This window comes from Hyperoodon ampullatus (genome assembly GCF_949752795.1).
Source record: "Hyperoodon ampullatus genome assembly, chromosome: 1".
NCBI classification, from domain to species: Eukaryota; Metazoa; Chordata; class Mammalia; order Artiodactyla; family Ziphiidae; genus Hyperoodon; species Hyperoodon ampullatus.
This window is the reverse complement of record NC_136914.1, coordinates 128,993,634-129,014,491: the sequence shown is the minus strand read 5'-3', so window position 1 is coordinate 129,014,491 and position 20,858 is coordinate 128,993,634. Positions and strand designations below refer to the sequence as shown.

General features: G+C 45.1%; 1 protein-coding gene across 1 annotated transcript; it reads left to right on the top strand.

Moving 5' to 3' along the window:
- The first annotated feature begins 2,542 nt into the window (after positions 1 to 2,542).
- LOC307059378 (MORF4 family-associated protein 1) lies at positions 2,543 to 4,547 on the top strand. The gene is made up of 2 exons (XM_079713304.1): positions 2,543 to 3,051; positions 3,548 to 4,547. Exon 1 carries the CDS (start codon positions 2,655 to 2,657, stop codon positions 3,036 to 3,038), a length of 384 nt encoding a protein of 127 aa, XP_079569430.1. The 5' UTR covers positions 2,543 to 2,654; the 3' UTR covers positions 3,039 to 3,051; positions 3,548 to 4,547.
- The last annotated feature ends 16,311 nt before the right edge of the window (positions 4,548 to 20,858 follow it).

Below are 20,858 nucleotides of genomic sequence, written 5' to 3'. Positions count from 1 at the left end.
CGTGTCCTCTTCAGCTTCGTGGCTTTGTGGCTATGTGTCTCTTTGCCACGTGGGAAGAGGCAGAGGCGGGATCTTGGGGGTTCATGCTAGGCATCCTCCCCTCGATTCATCCCCCCCTAGGATATTACAATGGGAAGGAGGAGGAACTACTTTCAGTAATTCCGCTGATGGTAGTCTTGATTACATATAATAATCTCCACATCTTCGCAGTCAGTATCTAGTCTTTGAATGTCATTTGTGTCTTCCACAGTTACCCTCTTTCCCAAAGTGTTCGCCATTTGAAAATCTCTCATATCCTTAAGTGATTCCTCTTGATTCGTTAATGATTTGGCTCCAAGGGCTTTCAAGAGGAAAAATATTCCTGATGTGATGTTTGAGTCATGCTTGGTGAAATGAGCAATTCATGCCCAGCACGATGCTAGAGCAATACCGCATTAAGACTTTGGTGAGAACATGTGTCTTCTGGGAATTTTGTTACATGAAAGTAAAAATGAAGTCACTCTTTTAACTCCTTTGCTAAGCTTAAAAAAAAAAAAAGCAGCCTTTCTTAATTTCAATGAACTTAAAATACCGAAGTCCTCATCTTTTTCTCTTGTATCTGATGGCAAGAAGCTTGGGTTCCACCAGCTGAACCTGGACAAGACCCCTACAAGCCATGTTACAACTCCCCCGGCCTCAGTTTCTCCATCTGCAAAATGGGGCCAATAATGGGTCTATAATAATACCTGCTCCCTTTTATGCCTTAACACAGTTATTATTAAATTGATTTATGCTAATAAAACCCTCTTAGAAGTGTGATACTTCTTTCTTTTTCCATTGACGAAATCGTTTCTAATACAAACTTCTCTGCTTTCTATTGTATTTTGTCTTGTGGGAACCATCATCCCTGCATTTCCCACAGCCAGAATCTTTTTTGGCCGTAACAATTGAATTCAGATCCGCTACTCCCGATGTCGGATATCCTCCACTGCAGAAACAAGACAAACAAAAATCCCTCAGACTCTTCCAAACTGGTTGTGTCAGTTTGGAGTTTCTGACCAGTGCAGAAGGCCTTGCTCAGGTTACATCTCGTTACTGTCTTAAAGGCTGTTTCCCTCGGAGGTTACCCATTAACACTGGGTTGCACAGGCAGGACACTCTCACCCTTGCTTCCCCTGGGGTCTCAGGACTTCTTACTTCAGCCCAGTTTTTGGAACTTGGGCAACAGCAGCTTCCTCTGGAAGGGGGAGGTCCCGGGCTTAAGTGGGTTTCTATTTTGGAGGCCCTTCTCTGGGTCACCCTCTCCTATGTCCTGCCCCTAGCAAGCTCTCTTTACCCTTTAGGCGGCTGCTACAGAGCCCAGGACGAAGGAGCTTTCTGAAGCCCCATGAAAATTTTTGAGACCTAACAAAAAAAAAGGGGGGGATTGACCCCAAAATATGAAAATAAAACAAAATTAAGAATCATTTAATTTGGACTTCCCTGGTGGCGCAGTGGTTAAGAATCCGCCTGCCAATGCAGGGGACACAGGCTCGAGCCCTGGTCCGGGGAGATCCCACATGCCGCGGCGCAACTAGGCCTGTGAGCCACAACTACTGAGCCTGCACTCTAGAGCCCATGAGCCACAACTACTGAGACCTGCGCACCCAGAGTCCATGCTCTGCAACGAGAAGCCACCGCAATGAGAAGCCCGCGCAACCGCAACAGTAACCCCCGCTCGCCTCAACTAGAGAAGAACCTGCACGCAGCAATGGAAACCCAACGCAGCCAAAAATGAAATAAAAATAATTTTTTAAAAAAAAAGTGAAAAGAAAATAAGCCAGTAAGACATTAGGGAGGGGTCCAGTCGTGGTAGTAAACAGGATGGGGCTATCAGCGATGGACCAGGATGTCACAGACTTTGAGTACACTATTACGTAGGGCTGTCCCCGTTTACTGTAGGAAGACAGCGCTAACATCTTCAAAAGATGGAAACCCTTTAAGAGCAACCCTTTAGGAGGAGGGAGCACCAGAAGGGCTCACCTCCAAAGCCAGGGTGGCGGACAGGATCAGCACGAGGGTGAAGCGGGAGGGGCAATATGAGAGGGCGCGCGTACGCGCGTGGGGTAGCCGTTAGGCGTACCACAGGGGTAAAAGGGGAGGGGGGATAAGGGAGCTCGTGCGTGCGCGTCCGCGCGTGCGTGGGTAGCGGAGGCGAGCAGAACGGGGTGAAGGGGGAGGAGGATAAAGGAGCTCGTGCATTCACGTCCGCGGGCGCGTGGGTAGCGGAGGGGCGCAGCATGGAAGAGAAGGAGGGGAGGAAAAGGGAGAGCGTGCGCGCGCGCGTGGGTGTGGGTGTGTGCGCGCGCGCGGCCGTGGTAGAGCGGATTGCGTCGCCCTCTATTGACGTGCGCGCGCCCGCACCTAGTTCTACCAGCGGCGTGACCGTAAAGAGGCACGGCCGTGTCGTGAAAGGGGCCGCAACACGCAGGGCGCTGGTTGACGGCCGCGACTCCATTTTGTCCTCCGGTTCTTTGCTCGTAAGTCGCTTGTTTCCGTGGCTTCTGTGAGGCGAAAAGTTTAAAAGGGGTAAAAGTTTTAAAGAATATTCTGGAAGTGTGTTGGTAAGCATAGCGAGTCTCCATTTTCTCTCTGCAGCCGACTTGCATCCTGCGGTTCCGGAATAGCGGGGAAAGATGCGGCCCTTGGACATCGTGGAGCTGGCAGAGCCGGAGGAGGTGGAGGTGCTGGAGCCTGAAGAGGACTTCGAGCAGTTCCTGCTCCCGGTCATCAACGAGATGCGCGAGGACATCGCGGCGCTCACCCGCGAGCACGGGAGAGCCTACCTGCGGAACCGGAGCAAGCTGTGGGAGATGGACAATATGCTCATCCAGATCAAGACGCAGGTGGAGGCCTCGGAGGAGAGCGCGCTCAACCATCTGCAGAATGCGGACGACGGAGTCGAGGGCAGAGGGACCAAACGGTGCGAGAAGGCTGAGGAGAAGGCCAAGGAGATCGCGAAGATGGCAGAGATGCTGGTGGAGCTGGTCCGGCGGATAGAGAAGAGCGAGTCGTCCTGAAGGAGGGTCGGCGGTAAGGTGGGGACCGGCGGGAGCCGCACGGAGGTCCCAGGCGTTGCCCGACGCTTGGGCCAGCTTCGGGGACATTTATTTACTAATGATCCACGGGGGATGGGAGTTGGGAGAAGAGAATAAAAGCGTGCTCAATTTTCATTTTAGGAGGTGTTAGTAGGTACCGTTTATTTTTGTTACGTCTCTGGTAATTTGGGGGAACAGATTGGTTGGTTGGTTGGTTGGTTGGTTTTGACTTGTATGTGTTTGGTTGAAACCAAAGGTCACGATCGATAGGATAACTGTAGGGTAATAAACAACAAAATCACAATACAGGCCATTGAGCAAAGGGGGGTAGAAATACAGAATTATCAGAGGGCCATTATTGGGCGATTCCAGATTTTGCTGGAAGACTGGAAGGGGTCAGATGGCATCCAGAAGAGGTGGTGTCCTGCGAGGCTGAATTTGTGAGCGTTTTCTCACTTCCTAATGATGAGTTTCTCCCAATTGCACTTTAGGTTTACAGCCAGTGGATTCTGGTCAACTGATGGAAATTGGCTGACACCCTGGAGAAGCTGAAACCAGAGAGCCTTTTGTTTTCTCTTTTTTTCTCTGTCTACACTCTGTCCTCACACTACGTTTCTGCTATGGTCTGTGGTTAATGACCTCAGTATGAGTTTTGACTGTTAAATGGTTTTGTTTGGGGAGGTAACTTTGATTTGGAAAATGCTCTCACAAGAATTAGGGCCTAGATTGTAAGCTCTCGCAGCAGTCACATTTGTTCCTGGGCTTTCGTTATTTCTAAATTTTTGAGGTGCTTTGCTCTTTCTTGTGTGACCTGATAGCTCCCTGGAACTTTGGGTCTGTGTGTAACAGATGAGACTCAGTTGGAGTTCTCCAGCTCTGAAGGTGTTGAAGGAACGGCATTATTTCTAGAAGACGACTCCATGCAGCGATTGCTAACGAAGCTGAAGAAGGGACCAGACTTCAATTGGGAATGAGAATGGGGCTGATCTGGCTAGGACTGATGAATCAAAAGAAGGGCTGCGGGATGGTATTGTGTTTGGGGACTTTAATTTCTATGTGAGACCAAAGGAGGAGAGATGTATTTCGTTCAAATTTTAAGTTTTATGCGTCACGCTGATGTAACTTGTCTGGTCAGATTGTTTGGACAACCTAACTCAGCTTTATGTGACATGGAACCTAGACTAGGAGAAGAGATAGGCCTTGGTATTCTGTGTAATCGATGTAATATCCTGATGCATTTCAGGGGATTCTGGACATAAAATGAAAGCGATATTTGCAAAGGCCCTTGAGGGTCTGGGGAAGAAAAGCAAGGGCTGTCTGTTTTGGACCCTAAACTGGACAGGGACTAGGTGTCTTCAAGATTCATAAGTTGTCTAGCTGTAAGTTCATTTCAGTAGCAGACCTGACAAGTATTTGAGGTCAAAACCCTACCGTGTGTTTAAAAAAAATTTTACCATGTTAATAAAAGTATTCATTTGCTTGAAAAGACAAGGCTTTAAAGGTTATTGACTGAGAAATATTGTTCTTTAAAAATGAAATTTTTCTCCTTGAATGTTATCTTTGCTAAATGGGGGGTGAATTTCTTATGGTTTTGGAGGCTCTCAGTAAGCCTTGATGATAGGGAAGGTTCATCTCTGCTTGCTGCTATGGAAACTGGCTGAGGACAGAGCATGCAGTTGTTCCTCCTATCAGCAGTGGGTTGGTTCCAGGACCCGCTCCTTCCCACAGATACCAAAATCCAGGGCTGCTCAAGTTCGTTATGTCAGATGACATAGTACAGTCGGCCCTCCAGTCCTCTGTATCTACAATTCTGCATCCTGCAGAACTTAACCTGTATGCTAATTTTCACCTTAAAGTCTGCTTCCTGGGAATCCAGCTGATAGCAAGTGTGAAACAATAGTAACCATGTGTCACAAGCTAGATACCATGTCTTAGAGCACTGAGGGGGGAAAGGCAAGGAAAGCATTTCAGAGCAAGTAACTGGTGAACTTGGCCTTGAAGGATGGGTACAGCTTCCAAGGAGGAGGAGAGAATGAGGGACATCCCACACATAGGGAACAGTAGGAGAAAAAGCCAGTAGTGGGGAGGCGTGGATATGATGAATAAAGAACCAGGAAAAACAACCACCAAGAAAGCTACATTTGCCAAAACTAGGACCTGTGCTAAGTAGACTACACTTTGTTCTTATTTCACTAGTTTTCCAGTAATTCTTTTTTTCTGTCTCAGGATACCACATTTCATTTGGTAATTTATTTTTAAAAGATGTAATACAAATGGCACAGAATTCAAAAGAAAAAAAGTGATCCCCTCCTCTCCCTAGCATCCCAGTTCCCCTTTAGGAAGACAGCCATTCACCAGTGTCTTGTATATCCTTGCAAATATTGTGTGTGTTTGCACATGTACATATATAACTCTCTCCAACCTTTTTTGTACATAAGTAGAAACACACCTGTGAATGTTCTTTTTGTTTTCCCACTTAAAACTAGTTTGCAAGTTAACCCTAGCCAAACATCCAGACCTGCATTCTTTTTTTATTGGCTGCATGTCCTTCATTGTACTACAAGTATTCAGAGGTGATTCTTACACACCCAAAAGTTTGAGAACTATCATCCTAGATTATTTTCACTCCTTAATTTCTCTTTCTTGCAATTTCAGTAACAATTGCAATGCAGCCAACAATGCCCAATTTCCCCAGCTTCTGAAATCAGTCTTGGCTTGCTAGCAGTTGGAGGAGCGATTGAATCTTGTGTTTTCTAAGCAAAGAATGTGGTAAGGCTCCATTCTGAGAGGCAGTCTTACAGGGCTGTATAATATTAAATTGAGTCTAGCTAGAGTTGCCAGAATTTTTATTACAGATCCGTATGTCCCTCAAGGGCCCCAGGCTCTCTCCGTGTCCTGGCTGTTCAGAGGTAGGTCATGGACAGCTGTGCAGAAAGGCCTGTTGCGGTTCTTGGACAGGTTCCTGACACAGCAGAGGCCCCATGAAGCTGAGATCTATCTTTGCTCCGATGTGACAAGTGTCCTCTTGTATCAAAGCGCTATTACAGAAAGAAGCATGGGGGCTCTGGGAGCGTGGAGGTCTGGAGAGGCATTCAGGCAGAGAGAAACGATATACTATGTAACAACCTCTGATGCGACACGGATGGAGGCAAAGTGTTCAGAATGCTCAAAATCTTCTCGTCCCCCACTTGATCAGAATCAGGCCCGGGAGATCACAAAGTAGTGCTAAAGAGGCTTCTGCATCTGGTTTCATCAGCTGAGATGACCCCTGGGAAGAAAGCCAATTTAACTCTAGCAGACACTACAGTAGGACTGGCAACAGCCAAGGACACATTCATCTCTGGGGCCGGGGGCGTGGGGAGCATTAGTGAAAGTCTGACTCCAGGTGAAGGGAGGTGAGTCTAAAGTGTTTTTAACCTTGCCAAAGATAAAACCTCGGGAGTCCAGGGGGCTGGGAAACAGGAGACCTGGCTTTCAGTCAGCCTGCTGCTCTCTGTGTGATCTTGGGCAGGTACTGGCTTGTCTCTGAGGTTCATTTCCAACCCTGGCATTCTGTATGACTTCTAGATAAAGCTCATCTGCGGTAAAAATGCCGTAGGTGTCATGAGTGCTGTTCACCAAATAAATTCCAATTCCTCATCTTTCACACGTTTAGTCAGATTGTACTCCGCCCCCCGGTGGTGGTGGTGGTGCTGTGTGTGTGTGTGTGTGTGTGTGTGAGTCATTCTAGCTGTGAATTGTGAGGGAAAGTAACATACAGTCACATCCAAGCCACAGCCTCTAACGTGAGACCCTCCAAGGTTCCCTTCTGGCACAGGGACCAACAGCCTTCAAGATGGTGGTTGATCATCAGCCTGTGTTCCTTGCCAACTAATGATGAACAGGTAGCACCAACAAGGAAAAACCTTCGTTGTTTTAAGTCACTGAGATCTGGGTATTTTTTGTTAGGATGACACAACCTAGACTGAGATGACATACTTTCATCCTTTTCCTATCCTGTGTTTTGATGAAAGGCTTGTCCTTCTCTCTGAGGCCTATATCCTCACTTTTCATCACATGTCCCACTAGCTCAGGGCATTGTCTGAAAAATGATCTTTCTTACTCATTCATTCGTAGCTGTTTGCTCTCCTCTGCCCTCTTTTTTTTTTTTTTTTTTTGTGGCCGCGCCGCATGGCAAGTGGGATCTTAGTTCCCCGACCAGGGATCAAACCCGAGCCTCTTGCATTGGAAGTGCGGAGGACCACCAGGGAAGCCCCTACTCTGCCCTCTAATGACTCCAAGGCAAAAGAAAGCCCAAATTCACCCTCCCCCTTCCAGGCAGCAGATAAACACAAGATTCCACCATCTTCCAGAGATAAGTGGGGATTTGTTATCTGCTTAACACCGTAGCCAGATAACTATAAATGCAAACAGGGCTTGCTTCAGTCGCTGCCCAAAGTAAGACCCTCACCTGGTCATTTCTATTTTCGCCTTCTCTGATCCCCGTAATGCTCTGTAGTTCCTTTCTCCTGATTTATATCCCTATTCCTCCTTCCTTCAAACTCTCTGTGATTCACAAATCCTCCCATTCTGTTATTCCCAAACTCACCTGTATTTTTTGCCTCTTCAAAGAACGTTTCTTTACCACCTGTAACAGTTGAGACTGGACTCCCCCAAGCCGTGGACTTTGCTGCAGCCTCACTGGTGATGGTCCCTAGCAACACCCAAATGATCAAGGGCTGCATTTTTTTTAACATCTCTTTATTGGAGTATAATTGCTTTACAGTGTTGTGTTAGTTTCTGCTTTATAACAAAGTGAATCAGCTATATGCATACGTATATCCCCATATCCCCTCCCTCTTGCGTCTCCCTCCCACCCTCCCTACCCCACCCCTCTAGGTGGTCACAAAGCACCGAGCTGATCTCCCTGTGCTATGCGGCTGCTTCCCACTAGCTATCTGTTTTACATTTGGTAGTGTGTATGTCAGTGCTACTCTCTCACTTCGTCCCAGCTTACCCTTCTCCCTCCCCGTGTCCTCAAGTCCATTCTCTGCCCCTAGTTTCTTCAGAACCACTTTTTTTTTTTTAGGTTCCATATATATGTGTTAGCATACGGTATTTGTTTTTCTCTTTCTGACTTACTTCACTCTGTATGACAGACTCTAGGTCCATCCACCTCACTACAAATAACTCAGTTTCGTTTCATATTATGGCTGAGTAATATTCCATTGTATATATGTACCACATCTTCTTTATCCATTCGTCTGTTGATGGACACTTAGGTTGCTTCCATGTCCTGGCTATTGTAAATAGAGCTGCAATGAACATTGTGGTACATGACTGTTCTTTTTTTTTTTTTTTTTTTTTTTTTTTGCGGTACGCAGGCCTCTCACTGTTGTGGCCTCTCCCGTTGTGGAGCACAGGCTCCGGACGCGCAAGCTCAGCGGCCATGGCTCACGGGCCCAGCCGCTCCGCGGCATGTGGGATCCTCCCAGACCGGGCCACGAACCCGTGTCCCCTGCATCGGCAGGCGGACTCTCAACCACTGCACCACCAGGGAAGCCCACATGACTGTTCTTGAATTATAGTTTTCTCAGGGTATAGGCCCAGTAGTGAGATTGCTGGGTCGTATGGTAGTTCTATTTTTAGTTTTTTAAGGAACCTCCATACTGTTCTCCATAGTGGCTGTATCAATTTACGTTCCCACCAACAGTGCAAGAGGGTTCCCTTTTCTCCACACCCTCTCCAGCATTTATTGTTTGTAGATTTTTTGATGATGGCCATTCTGACAGGTGTGAGGTGATTCCTCAATGTAGTTTTGATTTGCATTTCTCTAATGATTAGTGATGTTGAGCATCCTTTCATGTGTTTATTGGCAATCTGTATATCTTCTTTGGAGAAATGTTTACTTAGGTGTTCTGCCCATTTTTGGATTGGGTTGTTTGTTTTTTTGATATTGAGTTGCATGAGCTGCTTGTATATTTTGGAGATGAATCCTTTCTCAGTTGCTTTGTTTGCAAATATTTTCTCCTATTCTGAGTGTTGTCTTTTCATCTTGTTTATGGTCTCCTTTGCTGTGCAAAAGCTTTTAAGTTTCATTAGGTCCCGTTTGTTTATTTTTGTAAGGCCTGCATTTTTGACAGAGAGGAGTGGAGGGGGAAAAAAGGGAAACAGGAGTAAGAGGTTGGGGTTGTGTTGAGGGTGTTATTGCAGCCATGACCGTGCACAGTAAGTGGATGCTGGGGAAGTGCAGGGCAGGGGAGCTGCAGGAGAAAGCCGTTCAAGGGAGCTGAGGGCCCAGTGAGGTTTTAAAAAGGGTGCCGGGCTTCCCTGGTGGTGCAGTGGTTAAGAGTCCGCCTGCCAGTGCAGGGGACACGGGTTCGTGCCCCGGTCCGGGAGGATCCCACATGCCGCGGAGCAGCTGGGCCCATGAGCCATGGCCGCTGAGCCTGCGCGTCCGGAGCCTGTGCTCTGCAACGGGAAAGGCCTTGACAGTGAGAGGCCCGCGCACCGCGATGAAGAGTGGCCCCTGCTCGCCGCAACTGGAGAAAGCCCACACACAGAAACGAAGACCCAACACAGCCAAAAATAAATAAATAAATTTAAAAAGGGTGCCAGGGGCTACCCTGGTGGTGCAGTGGTTAAGAATCCACCTGCCAATGCAGGGGATACAGGTTCAAGCCCTGGTCTGGGAAGAACCCACATGCCGCGGAGCAACTAAGTCTGTGCACCACAACTACTGAACCTGCGCTCTAGAGCCCGCGAGCCACAACTACTGAGTCCACGTGCCACAACTACTGAAGCCCGTGCACCTGGAGCCCATGCTCCACAACAAGAGAAGCCACTGCAATGAGAAGCCCATGCACCACAACGAAGAGTGGCCCCGGCTCGCCGCAACTAGAGAAGGCCCGCATGCAGCAACGAAGACCCAACGCAGCCGTAAATAAATAAATAAATATACTTATTTAAAAAATAAAAATGGTGGTAGTGACTGTAGTGAAAGCGATGGAAGGATGGGGTCAGAAAAGAGGAGGGCCGAGCAGATTGGGGGCAGTAACAAGCCCTAAGTCACCCTTGGGAATGAGTGGCCAAGAGGCATGGAGTTGCTTATTGGATATGAAGAGGCCAAGGACCTGGGGGTCCAGGTATGGAATGGTGGCCATGTGAGCGTGGAACTCACCTAGGATGATGGCGGCAGGATATGGGGTGGGGGGGAGGGCCAGGAGCCAGGTGGGAAAGCCTGAAATGAATGAGGGGAATCCAGTGGGTTGGGGGAGGGGGGTGGAGGATGACAAAGGAAGAGGGCGTTCAGATGAACAGCAAGCGCTCCAAAGGCATGTCACATTAGACAAGAGGGAGGACAAGGGTAGTGTAGCCACTGCTAGGGGAGGAGGCTGGCCCCAACTCCTGAGCATACGTGAGGAACGCAGGGAAATGAGCAGCTTTCCCTCCACAGGCCTGAGTAGAAAGTTGGCCTAATTCTCTGTGGACAGTCCAGCAAGCAGCAAGGTGGGGTGGAGGGCGGGAAGCCAGGCACATGCTAGCAATGGCTCACTAGCTCCTACAGGCCCAGGAGAGGGTTTGGGGGTGGAGAGCATTATGGAAACTTGTCATAAGATTTAGCACCTTAGGCTGACTCTTACTTGCTTCATCCACGGGAGAAACAGGAGTGACAGGCAGTGTAAGTTTAGTCCTGAACTTAGTCTCTGAAGGAGGATGGGCATGGCCTTGGCGTGCCCGTGATTGAGCCAAAGAAGCAGCAGCTGAAGGTCGTCCCTCAACTATGCTGCTTGAGTAGCTTCTTTGAAGGAGGTCAAAGAGGCCACCACGACTGGTCATTTGAGGTTGAAAATGGCAAGGGTGTCTGCACCCCAACCTGAAACAGTTATAAGAGACGGCTCCAGAAGAAACCGTCCTCCAGATGAGATGAGACCGAGGCCCCAAGATCTTTTTCAAGCATCTCCTTTAAAGGTTCTTTCCCAGGCGGTGAATGCCAGCCAAGCAGCAAAGATCAGATGATAACTGTCACCTTCCTATCAAAGCCACTTGTTCACATGGACACCACTGAGCTGAAAGAACCAGGAAGGACAGGGCACAGAGACCACTGAACGAAAAACCAGAGTCTTCATGAGATTTTTGTCTGTGATTACCTGTGCATTGGAACTGACTGAAAGTACACAGACAGGAGGCATCGTAGGGTATTGAAGAAATTACATTGCCAAAGGAATTCCAGGCCAGGTGTGGCAAATCCTGCGGTTGTCCAATGTCTGGAGGAACTCCTGAGTCTGGCGCTTGCAGCAGCAGGAAGCAGGCTTCCAAAACTGCGTTTCCAGGACTTCCTTGGTGGTGCAGTGGTTAGGAATCCGCCTGCCAATGCAGAGGACACGGGTTCAACCCCTGGTCCAGGAAGGTCCCACATGCCATGGAGCAACTAAGCCCATGCGCCACAACTACTGAGCCCACGTGCTGCAACTACTGAACCCTGCGCACCTAGACCCCGTGCTCCGCAACAAGAGAAGCCACCACAATGAGAGGCCCGCGCACCACAATGAGAGGCCCATGGACCGCAATGAAGAGTAACTTCCCACTGGTTGCAACTAGAGAAAGCCCACGCGCAGCAACAAAGACCCAACGCAGCCCCAAAAATTAAATAAATAAAAAGGTCTTCTAAAAACAACAAAAAAAAGCTGTGTTACCCCCAAAAGGGTGCACATCCCAGGGCATATTTCATACATGGCCTGGGAAGATGAGAGACAAGGAAGAGCCTCCCTTAGATGAAGTATGGGAAGCAAAAGCCTTCTGAGGTTCTTAGTCTAGTTACGTTATAAAGTTGAGAGTGGCCGTGTGTGCTGGAACGCTTAAACAGGTCAGCTGCCATCACCCCATTTTTTCACACAGTGCCCAGGAGACAGGCTTCCAACAGGTCGCTCTGAGGCCAAGCTTATTTGGCAGAGAGGGAGTCTGTGAAGTCCCAGGCATTTAGGTCTGCGTGGGTGGGACTAGGACAAGGTGGTGGTTAAGGGTGGACAAGTGGACGAGGCTCAGGGCCCGGTCCGCCCACCCCCAACTTTAATCAGAGCAGTCCAGTATTATCTGTTTCTAGGTAGTAGCTGTGTGGCCTTGGGCCACAGCACGTTCCTGTGTGCCAGATACCACTCTAAGTTCTTGAGGTGTATTGGCCATTTAATCCTCACACAATCTAGGAGGTAGACAGATACTATCCCTGCTTTATAGATGAGCTCAGGTAATTTGCTCAAGATCACAGAGTAAGTGACAAAGCCAGGACACACACTGGGCAACTTGAGTCCGAGCCCAAGTCCTTAATCTCTACCTGTTTGTCTCCCAACTGACATGGGGTTGCTCACACCCTCTCATTTTCTCTTTTCCTTCTATTTATCTCCCATGTTGGCCTCTGCACTTCCCCTCTGGCCCTCTCCAGTTCATTCTCCACAGAGCAGCTGAGTGATCATGAAGTACACATCTTACTATGTCAGTCCCCTGCTTAAAAACCTCAGTGGCCCCCATTTCTCTTGGGATAAAGGCCAAGGTCCTTACCCTGCTCCCTTCTCATATCGGGCCACTCGCCTGTTTGTTCTCTGCTGTCAGCCACTCCGTTCTAGTTCAGGCCCTCAGGGGCTCTGTGCCCTGTCCCGCCCTGGGGTCTTTGCACACGCTGTTCCTCTGCTTGGACAGCTCCACACCATCCTTCCCCTACCCCTACCCCTGTCCTAGGTGACTCCTGTTCATCCTTCAGAACGTAAATGTCTCTTCATGGAGAAACCTCACCTACTACTGTCTGAGAACATCAAGCCCCCAGGGGATATCCTCTCACAGTTTGTCATGACTTTTTACGATAAACAGCATTTATCATGGTCTATGATGATTTACTTGTGGGATTATTTGATTAATATTTGCCTTTATGCTAGACTGTGAGCTCCTTGGGTTAAGGAGCTTCTTTGTCTTAACAGTGTACTTCAAGCACATTGTCTGGTTTATATTAGATGCTCAATAAATATTTGGAGAATGAAAAAAAAAAAAGGAAGAGCCTCCTTGAGTAGTTCCGCTTAGAGAGCAAAAGCAGGAGGTGCTGCATGGGCTGAGCTGGGGCTTTGCCCTCCCGCCTGTGGACTTTAAGGGCTCCTGTCAGCTAGAAGTGCTATGTGCCCCCCATTCTTCCCTTTTCTGAATGCAAGTTGTATACAGATGTTTTGTACCAACTCCTAGGCAGGTGGTTTCCCCTAAAGGGAGTGATCCAAGAGAGATAGAGAAAGCACAGGTGAAAGCTGCAGTCTTTTTTTTTTTTTAATTGCACCAAGCGGCTTGTGGGATCTTAGTTCCCCAACCAGGGATTGAACCCACGCCCTGGGCAGTGAGAGTGCAGAGTCTAACCACTGGGCCGCCAGGGAATTCCTGAAAAGCTGCAGTCTTTTGACAACTGGATATGACAAGTGAAATATACCATCACTTCTTCTGTACTCCTTCAGCAAGTCGGGCCCACGCTCCAAGGAAGGGGAATCAAGTTCCCCCTCCTGGGACTTCCCTGGCAGTCCACTGGTTAGGACTGGACGCTTCCACTGCAGGGGGTGTGGTTTCGATCCCTGGTCAGGGAACTAAGATCCCGCATGCTGCATGGCGCAGCCAAAAAAGAAAAAGTTCCACCTCTGGACAAGGGAAGTAGCAAAGAATTTGCGGACATATTTTTAAAACCACCACTGATATTACATTCCAATGAAATGTTTTTGAAACATCATAGATTTAAAAGAATCTAAAGATAAATTATCAGCATTACTAGTAGAGGTTAGCAAGTTTTCTAGAAACAAAATCAATATCTAAAAGTCAGTAGTGTTTCTATTCACCAGAGGAAGTATATTTTCTTTTTTTTTCTTTTTCTTTTTCTTTCTTTCTTTTTTTTTTTTTTGGCTGCACCGCGCAGGGATCTTAGTTCCCCTACCAGGGATTTAACCCGGGCCCTTGGCAGTGAAGCCTTAGAGTTCTAACCACTGGACCACCAGGGAATTCCCCAAAGAAATATATTTTCTAAAAGGTATCACTTGTAATACCCAAAAAGATTTTTTTATTTTTTCATTGAGGTATAGTTGATGTATAATACTGCGTTCGTTTCAGGTGTATAGCAAAGTGATTCAGTTATATATATATTTTTCAGATTCTTTTTCATTATAGGTTATTAAAACATATTAAATAGAGTTCCCTGTGCTATACGGTAAATCCTTGTTGCTTATCTATTTTATATAATATATAGTGGTGTGTATCTGTTAATCCCATACTCCTAATTTATCCCCCAACCCCGCTTTTCCCCTTTGGTAACCATAAGGTGGTTTTCTATGTCTGTGGGTCTATTTCTGTTTTGTAAATAAATTCACTTCTATTATTTTTTACATTCCACATATAAGTGATATCATTTGGTATTTGTCTTTCTCTGTCTGACTTACTTCTGAGTAAGTCTGGCTGAGTAGTATTCCATTGTACATATGTACCACATCTTCTCTATCCATTCTTCTGTTGATGGACGTTTAGGTTGCTTCCTCATCTTGGCTATTGTAAATAGTGCTGCTATGAACATTGGGGTGCATGTACCTTTTTTGTATTAGAGTTTTTCTCCTTATATATGCCCAGGAATGGGATTGCTGGGTCATATGGTAACTCTATTTTTAGTTTTTTAAGGAACCTCCATACTGTTTTCCATAGTGGCTATACCAATTTACATTCCCACTAACAGTGTAGGAGGGGTCCTTTTTCTCCACACCCTCTCCAGCATTTATTATTTGTAGACTTTTTGATGATGGCCATCCTGACTGGTGTGAAGTGATACCTCATTGTAGTTTTGATTTGCATTTCTCAAATAATTAGCAATGTTGAACATCTTTTCATGTGTGTGTTGGCCATCTGTATGCCTTCTTCAGAGAAATGTCTGTCTGTGTCTTCTACCCATTTTTTGATTGGGTTGTTTGGTTTTTTGATGTTGAGCTCTATGAGCTGTTTGTATATTTTGGAAATTAATACCTTGACGGTTGCTTCATTTGCAAATATTTTCTCCCATTCTGTAGGTTGTCTTTTAGTTTTGCTTATGGTTTCCTTTGCTGTGCAAAAGCTTCTAAGTTTGATAAGGTCCCATTTGTTTATTCAAAAAAAATTTTTAATGGTGGATTATTTTCCTATGGATACCATAATTGCCACAAACTAGGTGGCTTAAAATAATAGAAATTGATTGTCTCACAGTTCTGCAAGGTAGAAGTCAGAAATAAAGGTGTTGGCAGGACAATGTTCCCTCTGAAGTCTCTAGGAGAGAATCTTTTCTTGCCTCTTCCAGCTTCTGGTGATTGTTGGCAGTCCTTGGCCTTCCTTGACTTGTGGCTACATCAGTCCAATCTTTGTCTCTGTTGTCACACGACCAGCTTCCCTGTGTTTCTGCATCTTTGCTTGGCCTTCATGTAAGGACACCCATCATGGATTTAGAGCCCACCCTAATCCAGTATGATCTCATCTTAACTAATTACATCTGCAAAGACCTATTTTCAATAAGGTCACATTCTGAGGGTCAGAATGGACATGTATTTGGGGAAAGATCACTATTCAATCCAATACAAATGGTAACTATGAAATTTTAACAAAATGGATGTAAAATCTTTATGCATAAAATTATAAAATTCTATTAAAACACAATGAGGAACTAAGTAGACTGAATTAGTATTGTACTTCTTCTCGAAATTGGTCCAATGAATCAATTCAATCCCCAAAAAATCTCATCAGGTGAGTCTGTTTGATCATTTGGGTCAAAATTTAAAAATTGATTCAAATTTTAGATGAACAAGCAAAAGTCAGGACATTTCTGAAGAAGATCCAGGAAGGGAATCTGCCATACTTAACCAGATATCAATACTTACTATAAAGCTAATTTAGTAATTGTCAGTGTGATCATAGCCCAGAGATAAAGACCAATGGAACAAATACAGGCACAAGCAAAAATAGAGACTTGACACATGACAGATGTTACAATGCAGACCAGAGGGAATGGATAAAATATTCAGTAAACAGGGCTAGGCTAACTAGCTATACATGTGGAGAAAATTGCAATTAGATTCCTGCCTCAAACCTCATTTCCAGATGGATTATCCATAAATAAGAAAAACCAAACACTAAATATTTTAAAAGAAAATATAAAGGAACATTTTTATGACTTCAGGGTAGAGGAGGATTTCTTAAAATAAGACCCAAAGAAAGCATAAAAGGAAAGCTTTATATTTTGTCTTCATAAAAGTTAAAATATTAACTTCTACAAGAATGTTTAGAGCAGCATTATTAATAATAGCCAAAAGATGGAAACAACCCAAATGGCCATCAATGGGTGAATGGATAAACAAATCGTGGTACATCCATGAAATATTATTCAGCCATAAGAAGGAATGAAGTACTGATACATGTGATAACTTGGATGAAACTCGAAAATATTATCTTAACTGAAAGAAGACAGACACAAAAGGCCACATATTGTATTATTCCTTTTATATGAAATGACCAAAGTAGACTGAATTGTGTCCCCTAAAATTTATATGTTTATACATAAATCTGTTGCACTTCTTTACACTAACAATGAAATATCAGAAAGGGAAAGTAAAAAAAAAAATCCCTTTTAAAATTGCATCAAAAAAGTAAAATACTTAGGAATAAACCTGACCAAAGAGGGGAAAGATGCTGAGAACTTGATAAAGGATTGATCAACATTGATAAAGGAAATTGAAGATGATTGAAAGAAATGGAAAGATATCCCATGCTCTTGGATTGGAAGATTTAATATTGTTAAAATAGCCATACTACCCAAAACAATTTACAGATTTAATGTGATCCCTATCAAATTACCCATGACATATTTCACAGAACTAGAACAAATAATCCTAAAATTTATATGGAAACACAAAACACCCAGCAATAGTGAGGAGAAAGAACAAAGCTGGAGGTATAACCCTCCCAGACTTCAGACAATACTACAAAGCTACAGTAATCAAAACAGCATGGCATTGGCACCAGAACAGACATGTGGCTCAATGGAACAGAATAGAGAGACCAGAAATAAACCCACACACCTACAGTCAATTAATCTTAGACAAAGGTGGCAAGAATATACAATGGAGAAAAGACAGTCTCTTCAGCAAGTGGTGTTGAGAAAGCTGAATAGCCACATGTAAATCAATTAAGTTAGAACACTCCCTCACACCATACACAAAAGTAAACTCAAAATGGCTTAAAGGCTTAAATATGAGACATGACACCATAAAAATCCTAGAAGACAACATAGGAAAAACATTCTCTGACATAAATCATAGCAATGTTTTCTTAGGTCAGTCTCCCAAGGCAATAGAAATAAAAGCAAAAATAAACAAATGGGACCTTATCAAACTTAAAAGCTTATGCACAGCAAAGGAAACCATACACAAAACAAAAACAACTTACAGACTGGGAGAAAATATTTGCAAACACTGTGACTGACAAGGGGCTAACTTCCAAAATATACAAACAGCTTATACAACTCAATATCAAAACAAACAAACAAAAAAACCCAAATGAAAAATGGACAGAAGGAAGACCTAAATAGACATTTCTCCAAAGAAGACATACAGATGGCCAACAGGCACATGAAAAAATGCTTAACATCGCTAATTATTAGAGAAATGCAAATCAAAACTACAATGAGGTTATCACCTCACACTGGTCAGAATGGCATCATTAAAAAGTCTACAAATACGGGCCTCCCTGGTGGCGCAGTGGTTGAGAGTCCGCCTGCCGATGCAGGGGATACGGGTTCGTGCCCCGGTCTGGGAGGATCCCATATGCCGCGGAGCGGCTGGGCCCGTGAGCCATGGCTGCTGAGCCTGCGCATCCGGAGCCTGTGCTCCGCAACGGGAGAGGCCACAACAGTGAGAGGCCCGCATACCACAAAAAAAAAAAAAAAAAAAAAAAAAAAAAAAAAAAAAAAAGTCTACAAATAAAAAATGCTGAAGAGGCTGTGGAGAAAAAGGGACCTTCCTACACTGTTAGTGGGAATGTAAATTGGTTCAGCCACTATGGAAAATGGTATGGAGGTTTCTTAAAAAACAAAAAATAGAGCTACCATATGATCCAGCAATCCCACTCCTAGGCATATATCCAGAGAAAACTCTAATTCAAAAAATACATTCACCCCAATGTTCATAGCAGCACTATTTACAATAGCCAAGACATGGAAACAACCTAAATATCCATCAACAGAGGAATGGATAAAGAAGATGTGACATATATATATATATATATATATATATATATATATATATATACACACACATATATATGCAATGGAATATTACTCAGCCATAAAAAGAATGAAATAATGCCATTTGCAGCAACATGGAAGGACCTAGAGATTATCATACTGAGTGAAGTAAGTCAGACAGAGAAAGACAAATATCATGTGATATCACTTATATGTGGAATCTAAAAAAAATGATACAAATGAACATATTTACGAAACAGGGACTTCCCTGGTAGTCCAGTGGTTAAGACTCAGTGCTTCCACCTCAAGGGGCACAGGTTCGATCCCTGGAGGGGGAACTAAGATCCCACATGCCACATGGCATGGCCAAAAAAAAAAAACAGAAACAAACTCACAGACACAGAAAACCAATTTATGGTTACCTGAGGGGAAAAGGAGGGAGGGATAAATTAGGAGTTTGGGATTAACAAGTACAAACTGTTTTATATAAAATAGAAAAACAACAAGGTCCTACTGTATAGCACAGGGAAATATATTCAATATCTTGTAATAAACTATAATGGAAAAGAATCTGAAAAATAAATAAATAAAATTCATATGTTGAAACTGTAATCCCAAATGTGAGTAAGACTTTGTCTAACATTTGGGCTGTTATAACAAAATACCACAGACTGGGTAGCTTATAAACAGCAGAAGTTTATTTCTCACAGTTCATAGATTTGAAAGAATCTAAAGCTAAATCTTCAGCATTAGTAGCAGAGTTTATCTAGGGTTCTAGAAATAAAATTGGCTCAAAGTCCAAGATCAAGGTGCCAGCATGACCAAGTTCTGCTGAGAGCTCTCCTCCTAGTTTATAGCCAATGTCTTCTCACTGAGTCCTCACATGGTGGAAAGGGCTAGAGAGTTCTGAAGGGTCTCATTGATAATAGCATTAATCCCATTTATGGGGACTCCACCCTGCCAACTTTTTTTTTTTTTCCAGTACGCGGGCCTCTCACCGTTGTGGCCTCTCCCATTGCGGAGCACAGGCTCCGGACGCGCAGGCTTAGCGGCCATGGCTCACGGGCCCAGCCGCTCCGCGGCATGTGGGATCTTCCCGGACCGGGGCACGAACCCGTGTCCCCTGCATCGGCAGGCGGACTCTCAACCACTGCACCACCAAGGAAGCCCCACCCTGCCAACTTTAACAATATAATAGCCAGTTATTTTACGAGCAAAACTGAGTTTATTGAGGAATAGTCAGAGGAATTGCATTTGGCGTACCATAGGCAAATCCAGAGAACAAGGAAGAGGAACTTGCTTTTATAGGGAAAGAGGGATATTTGGGAGGGGCTATAATAACTAAAGAGTCCAGCGGAAGAGCTGGGGGTCAAATCCAAAGTATGGAGGCTTCTCATTGGTTGGGCTGCTATAGTCCCTGGTTGGCTGGGCTGTCATCTGGTGGAGAGAAGTTTTCTTCCTGCTGGATAGTAAAGTAGGCAACACCTTCCTGTCTGAGATGTAGGCATAGGTCTCTTCTGTTTGGAGTTGTTGACAATACATGGCCTGTCCTGACTCCAATTTCAGCTCAGGGTTCTTTAATTAATTCCACAACCCTCATTACCTCCCAAAGGCCCACCTCCTAACACCATCACGTTGGAAGTTAAGATTTCAACATATGAATTTTGAGGAAGACACAAACACTCAGACCATAGTAGCCTTTAAAGAGGTAACTGAGGGGCTTCCCTGGTGGCGCAGTGGTTGCGAGTCCGCCTGCCGAGGCAGGGGACACGGGTTCGTGCCCTGGTCCGGGAAGATCCCACATGCCGCGGAGCGGCTGGGCCCGTGAGCCATGGCCACTGGGCCTGCGCGTCCGGAGCCTGTGCTCTGCAACGGGAGAGGCCACAACAGTGAGAGGCCCGCGTACCGCAAAAAAAAAAAAAAAAAAAAAAAAAAGAGGTAACTGAGGTTAAATGAGGTTGCAAGGGTGGGATCCTAATCAAACATGACTGGTGTCCTCATAAGAAGAAGAGATACCAAGGATGCTCATGCACAGAGAAAGGCCATGTGAGGACACAGGGAGAAGATGGCCATCTACAAGCCAAGGAGAGAGGACCCAGAGAACCAACCTGTCCTCACCTTGATCTTGGACTGCCAGCTGCCAGAACTGTGAGAACATAAATTTCTGCCATTTAAACCGTCCATTCTGTACTATTCCATTGTGGCAGCCCCAGCAGACTAATACATACAATATATCCAGAATAGGTAAATCCATAGTGACAGAAAATAAATTAGTGATTTCCAGGGGATGAGGGAAAGGGGAGGAGTGTGGAGTGATTACTTAATGGGTAATGGGTGTTTTTCTGGGGTGATGAAAAAGCTTTAAAACTAGAGAGCTGTTGGTGACACAACATTGTGGATACACTAAACGTCACTGAATTCTACACTTTAAAGTGATTAATTGCATGTTACATGAATTTCACCTCAATTTTTTTAAAGCTAAAGCATTAAAATTCAAAGACACAGGGACTTTACTGGTGGCGCAGTGGTTAAGGATCCGCCTGCCAATGCAGGGGACACGG

What these genes read in the sequence shown, in the direction of transcription:
- LOC307059378 (XM_079713304.1), top strand. Translation starts at nt 2,655, where the DNA reads ATGCGGCCCTTGGACATCGTGGAGCTGGCAGAGCCGGAGGAGGTGGAG.